Genomic DNA, 6381 nt, shown 5'->3' on the forward strand with positions numbered 1-6381 from the left:
ACTTTCATTGGAGCACCTAACCCCACCCCTACCCTAAACCTACCCACTTCTGAACAATATAAAACATGTAACAGGCAAATATAAGTGCAGCCACAGGTATTTATTGCAAAAACTGACCATAAACAAGCAGTATAAATGTTGTGTTGCATTCCAAGTCTTCAGAAGCCATGCGATATCTTTATGCGAAGAAGAGAGTAAACATTAGGTTTTAATCGCTGAAAATGATCCCGATCCATTAACGCGCTCACATCTCATTCAAAAAGATACTCCCGTAGCATGTCACAAGACGCACAACATTTCACAACCAAGGCTAACGTAAGGCTTCTTCTGGCGGCATTTTTTGAATTTGACTGCAGCACACAGGATGCGCTTTACGGCAGACGGAGGCGGCGATCCTATTCCTCTCACAAATCAATTGTTTTGCCTTGGAATATTAATATTTTTTTGAATAAATTATGACGGTAGTTGTATCTGCCTGTAATATCTTGTGTTTTATTGACAAATGGTAGGTTTAGGGGCAGGGGTTGGGTTACGTGCTCATATATGCGTAAATAGTGTAATATAAATTACACTGTTGTGACGGTTTACATTGAAAAATCACACACCAACATATATGCAATAATGGCAATATTACCCAATATATAACTTAATAATGACGATAAAATTCCCAGTACCTTTCACGTCGGCATATTGATGCCAAGGGTTTACAGGGAGGCAGGTCGTATTTTGGTAGAGACTGTTTATAAATTCCAGACCGCATCTCACTGTCCAGCATTCAGAGGTGACAGTCATATGGAAGACTTAAGGAGGTTTGCGCCAGATATCAGGAGTGAGGCAGAGACCACAGCTTTGGTAATCCCACCTGACCTTTCACACACACACACACACACACACACACACACACACACACACACACACAGTCCGGACTTCCTCCATGTTTAAATGGAGATGGTTGAGAAGGACTGCCCCACATGCACCAGCATCTAAAAGCCTTTTGATGTCTCTTTTCAAAGTGCTCCCATCAGAGAGCACAACACAGGGAGCCTCACACAAGTGCTGGAGAGATGTGAAAAATACTGAGGAAAGTCAAACACCCTGTCTTTACCTCCCATACCTGACTGACAAATATCGGATTTGACAGGCTAAAGATGAGACAGAGAAGCGTCTGTCCGCATATGGACACATTTTTATTAATCCACTTACTGATTTTATGCAACTCTTTGCTTATTAGAGGATGGAACATTTCTCACAAAGTGACCTTCATAATTATCAGATGCTTTTCAGAAATGAAGTAACACATTATTCAAGTGCTATAAATATGTAGCTGCAGTCACTATCAAAAACATCTTAATTAAATTTCACATAATAATACATATGAATCAACACAAAAAAGTACCACAAAGCTTTACTACTGTCACATTCTCTTTATATTTGAAGACTTTTCTTTCTTCACATGCTTCATGTTTAGTTCCTGTATTTAGTTCCTGGCTGCATCCGAAACTCTCTAATCTCTAGAGCAAGTACTTATTTTATAAGTATTTACATTCATTCGGACACACTTCTTTTGTCACATACTGTTTTTCGCCAACTGCATAATAGAGAAGTATACGGTTTTGCAGCCACTGTTTCTTGTTTTTTCATGATTTCTAGTATGTTTTCATTGTTTGCCATAGTTATGTTCCACACCTGTCTCTAGTTTGGTTCGGTCTGTGTATTTAAACTCTGCTCAATTGCTGTTTATTGGTGGTTATACTGTCTTTGCTGTTGTGTTTGCCATGTTAGGTTGGATTCCTTGTTGTCACCTTTGTTATTTTAAAGGCACAATATGTAATTTTTTTGCCACTAGAGGGCACGTATTCAAAACAAACAAAGAAACAAAGGCGTAGTTTAATGACGCCGCGACTGAGTGTGGAATCATGGGAGTTGTCGTCTTCATCCCCACAGCCGAAGCAATCCGACGGGACTCGGGCAGAAATCATGTTCATGGATGAGCTAATGTATTAAAGATTTATTAACGTCGTAGTATGAAGCAGAGTGAGGCGGAAAGCCATCGAAGCAAAACGAGGCCACTGAACGAGCGCGACACACGGCTCGAAAGCAGCGGAGCTTTTATTATGCCACAGTCGACGGCTTCCGCTCCTTCCAGAAAGCAGCGGAAGCAAGCAGCGCTGTTTTATCATATTAGATACATTTGAACGTTCTGTTATAATGCTACTCTGTGCGGTCGTCACCTGTCTAATAAAATGCATAGCATATTAAAGCGTCTTTGGTGTTTCCATGTTTTCTACAAAACAAAACAGTCAATATTAATTGTGTGTTCTGAGTTTATCACACCACAGAAAAATGTGTTAAACACTCCGCTGGCAGCGCTGAAACCACAGCCACTCGCGGAAAAGCTGCCGTCTCTCTCTCAACTGTCTTCCTCTGCAGCTTATTTAAATGAGGAGACCGAGCTGTTTTGTAAATTATTGCAACCAGGTATTATGCATTTACGTGACGAAGGCATAGCTAGTTAGCAACCTCTAGGCTAACAAATGGCAGTAACTTGCGATTGAGCGGGCAAACCACTGCGCTGTAGTTATTAGGCGTGTTCGACTTGAAGCAGGGCTGTGCAGAACGATCAGTGTATGACACGAGAGTGATTCGAAAGCATGAGGAGCCGTCTGCTCTCTATAGCTCTGTACTGTGATATCTCACATCGATCGATCTGCACAGTGCTGCTTCAAGTCGAACACACGTCTTGGTGTTAGGGGAGGAGCCATGCTCGGTGGCTCCATTGCGTCATCGAGCCACCGTTTTAGCCCCGCCCAAAAAATTCTGAACACGGAATTGGTGAAAAACTGTTTAACGGTTTAACTCCACAATTCAGAACTACATACTTCAGAGTCTTTGTAATGCGTTTCTGCAATACATTTCTAACATTTATAATGTGTTTAGAAACAATTCTCAGAATTCTCTTTACACGGACTTCAAAGCCTTGCTTTTGTTATACTTCGCTTGAAAGGTGTGTTTATGTTATCTTTTTATTAAATGCAATAATTCAAAAGCAGCAGTAGAGACTTTTTACACTGTTAGGATTTGTAATTCAAATAAATGCTGTTCTTTGGGACTTCCTAAAGAAAATTTATTTCCTCAAAAATATTAGGCAGCACAATCATTTTATAACTTTGATAATAGGATTTTTTTTTTTTTAAGCAGCAAATTGTCACGGTCGGTGGTAGTGTGAGGAGCGCGGAATGAGGAGACCAGGAGTACTAAACCAAGGGATTTATTCTTGTCACAGGGAATCACACGAAGCACAAGGAGAAGACATCAACGTACAATTCCAGACCAGGGAGAACTGAACGGGCTAGAACTAAATAGGGTAGATAACGAGGGGCAGACAGGTGATGGGGATAACTAATAACAAGGAACAGGTGATACTAATAATGTGAAAAGGAACTGCAAGGACCAAATAAGGAAAACAGGAACATACACGTGACAGATCGCCCTCCAGGGCGGATCAGGAAGCCATGGCGGAGCAGGCAGTTCGGGTTGCCATGGCGGATCAGGGGGCTCGGGAGGCCATGGCGGAGCTGGGGAATCAGGAGCCCTCTGTGGGCTTAACGGGGAATCGGGAGCCCTCCCTGGGCTATACTCAGGATCCGGAGCCCTCCCTGGGTTTAACGGGGAAACGGGAGCCCTCCCTGGGCTTAACGGGAAATCGGGAGCCCTCCCTGGGCTTAACAGGGAAACGGGAGCCCTTCCTGGGCTTAACTGGGGATCAGGAGCCCTTCCTGGGCTTAACTGGGGATCAGGAGCCCTCCCTGGGCTTAAGGGGAAATCAGGAGCCCTTCCTGGGCTTAACGGGGAGCTATACTCGGGAACAGGAGCCCTTCCTGGGCTGAACTGGGGATCAGGGTAGCGCTGACGTGGTGCTGGCACTGGAGGGTGCTCTGGAGGAGCAGGCACAGCAAAGCGCTTTCGAGGAGCCGGCACCAGGGGGCGCTCTGGAAGGTGCTTACGAGGAGTGGGCACTGGGGCTGGAACCGACACTGGGCCCACATGAACGGATGGTGGGCTTGCCATATTAATGTTCAATGGGCTTGCCATATTATTTTCCGGCGGGCTTGCCACATTAATGTCTGGCGGGCTTGCCACATTAACATCCGGCGGGCTTGCCTGAGGAACGGCCGGCTTAATTGACTCAGGAACGGCCGGCAGATGGGTCCCGGATCGGGATCGGAAGCTCTCCAGACACCGGATGACTCCCTCCTTCCAGCCGAGGTTGGTGGTGTCTGGGAGCTCCGCGGGACGATGGTAGGTTATCCCGATCCGGAACAGCGTCAGGAGGGTTTCTCCCTCCAGGGAGCTGGCGAGGGCGAGCGGCACGAATGCCTTCGTGTAGAGAATTGTGTCGGGGTTCGCCTGAGCCACGGCGATTAACATCGCTCGTTCCTCCATTTGGACGGGGAGAAACGAACGGGAAAACAAAACAAAAACACTTTTCAAAAAACGAAAAACAAACACGGGTAGAAGGGGTGCCGCTTATCACTTTTTGGTCTGGAATTCTGTCACGGTCGGTGGTAGTGTGAGGAACGAGGAGACCAGGAGTACTAAACCAAGGGATATATTCTTGTCACAGGGAATCACACGTAGCACGAGGAGAAGACATCAACATACAATTCCAGACCAGGGAGAACTGAACGGGCTAGAACTAAACAGGGGAGATAATGAGGGGCAGACAGGTGATGGGGATAACTAATAACAAGGAACAGGTGATACTAATAATGTGAAAAGGAACTGGAAGGACCAAATAAGGAAAACAGGAACTCAACGGGAACATACACGTGACGCAAATCAGCATATTAGAATGATTTCTGTAGGATCATGTGACACTGAAGTCTGGATTCATGATGTTGAAAATTCAGCTTTGCATCACAGGAATAAATTACATTGAAATATATAAAACAAAATAGAGAATAGTTATCAAAGTAGTATTTTATAATATTACTATTTTTTACTGTAATTTTGATCAAATAAATGAGGCCTTGAGAGACTTCTAAAAAACATATTAAAATACTCTCTCTCTCTCTCTCTCTTTCTCTATTCAGTAAATCTGAATATTTACACCACATACCGACATTCTTTAAATGTAAACATATGGTATTTACCTAGGATGCATTAAATCTATCAAAACTTACTGAACTTTATAATTTTCCAAATGAATATTTATTTATAATGCTATGCAATATTCAAACTCTCTGTTCATCTAAGAATCCTGCATGTGCAGCACTGACAGCTCCTGCATTATGGCAGTCAGTTATTAATATATTCAGCTGAAGTTTCATCTCATGCATGCGTTCAGCATCACTGCCCATGGGTGTTATTGACTTATATGCTTTTTACAAACGTCACTGTTCACACAACAACTGAACACCTCAAATTAGATTAAAATGATTGCTTAATTGGTATCACGAACATCAAAATATAATACAATGCTCAAAAGTTATGTTGGTAGAGAGAGTGAACTGTAATCTCTAATACAAGAAAATAAGATGTGAAATCGCTGGACTTTTGACTGCATCATTAGTTGATTCTCCTTACTAAACTGACAGAAGAGACTGAGAACACAATTAATGAAAAACCACACAGAGAGCGAGAGAAATAGAGTAAGCGAGCGAGAGAGAGAGAGAGAGAGAGAGAGAGAGATTTATTAATAGATCTCTTCACCTCTCCTCTCCAATATAAGAATCTTCTCTGGGTGTTTTTGAAAAGATGACAGAATGTCAATATCAATAACTTCTACGTCAGGGTAGTGCAACCTCAGGGCTCCAAACGGCTGAGCCCTAAAAACATTCAGGCCAATCAAAAACACCTGTTATGAAAGGAAGCATGGCGTGACAGAGCTTTAGACAAGCAAACTTCAGAGTCACCAACCTGCAGGGCCTCTAGAAAGCGGAAGGACCCGAGCCGCCTGCCCCGAGGAACAAGGCAAAAACTGGAGTTGTGTAGCAGCTCTTGATAATCAAACCTGTGGACACAAACAAAAACACAACAAATAACATTAGAATCTGCCCATTAAAAAATCCATACAAAGACATCTTGTTTTACATTTGTTCGATTTCATTTTCATAAACTGTTACTGTCAATTTTAACCTTGAAAAATTATGAGACTGATTTACATACATGCACATACTCATACTTTTACACCAAATGCACACACAAGTGGCCAAAAGTGGGTGGGGCTAATGGTAAAAACAATCACCAATCAGCAATCATTCACGAGCATGTTCACAACCATTACTTTACTGTTCAACAAAATGCCAGTGGTTCTCTCTCTCTCTCTCTCTCTCTCTCTCTCTCTCTCTCTCTATATATATATATATATATGTAATTAAT

At 42.9% G+C, this 6381-nt stretch overlaps 1 protein-coding gene across 1 annotated transcript in view; it reads right to left on the minus strand.

Annotated features, from left to right (window-relative positions):
- The window catches only part of LOC107685778 (exostosin-1), a 311868-nt gene that overhangs the window by 67350 nt on the left and 238137 nt on the right, over positions 1-6381 (minus strand). The window contains exons 4-5 of the mRNA XM_016482498.1: positions 5920-6013; positions 5713-5857 (exon numbers count right to left, since the gene is read on the minus strand). Of these exons, the coding sequence (XP_016337984.1) occupies positions 5713-5857; positions 5920-6013 (239 nt within the window). The remainder of the gene's footprint in view (positions 1-5712; positions 5858-5919; positions 6014-6381) is intronic.

This window comes from Sinocyclocheilus anshuiensis, unplaced genomic scaffold (genome assembly GCF_001515605.1).
Source record: "Sinocyclocheilus anshuiensis isolate Anshui unplaced genomic scaffold, SAMN03320099.WGS_v1.1 scaffold617, whole genome shotgun sequence".
Taxonomy (NCBI): Eukaryota; Metazoa; Chordata; class Actinopteri; order Cypriniformes; family Cyprinidae; genus Sinocyclocheilus; species Sinocyclocheilus anshuiensis.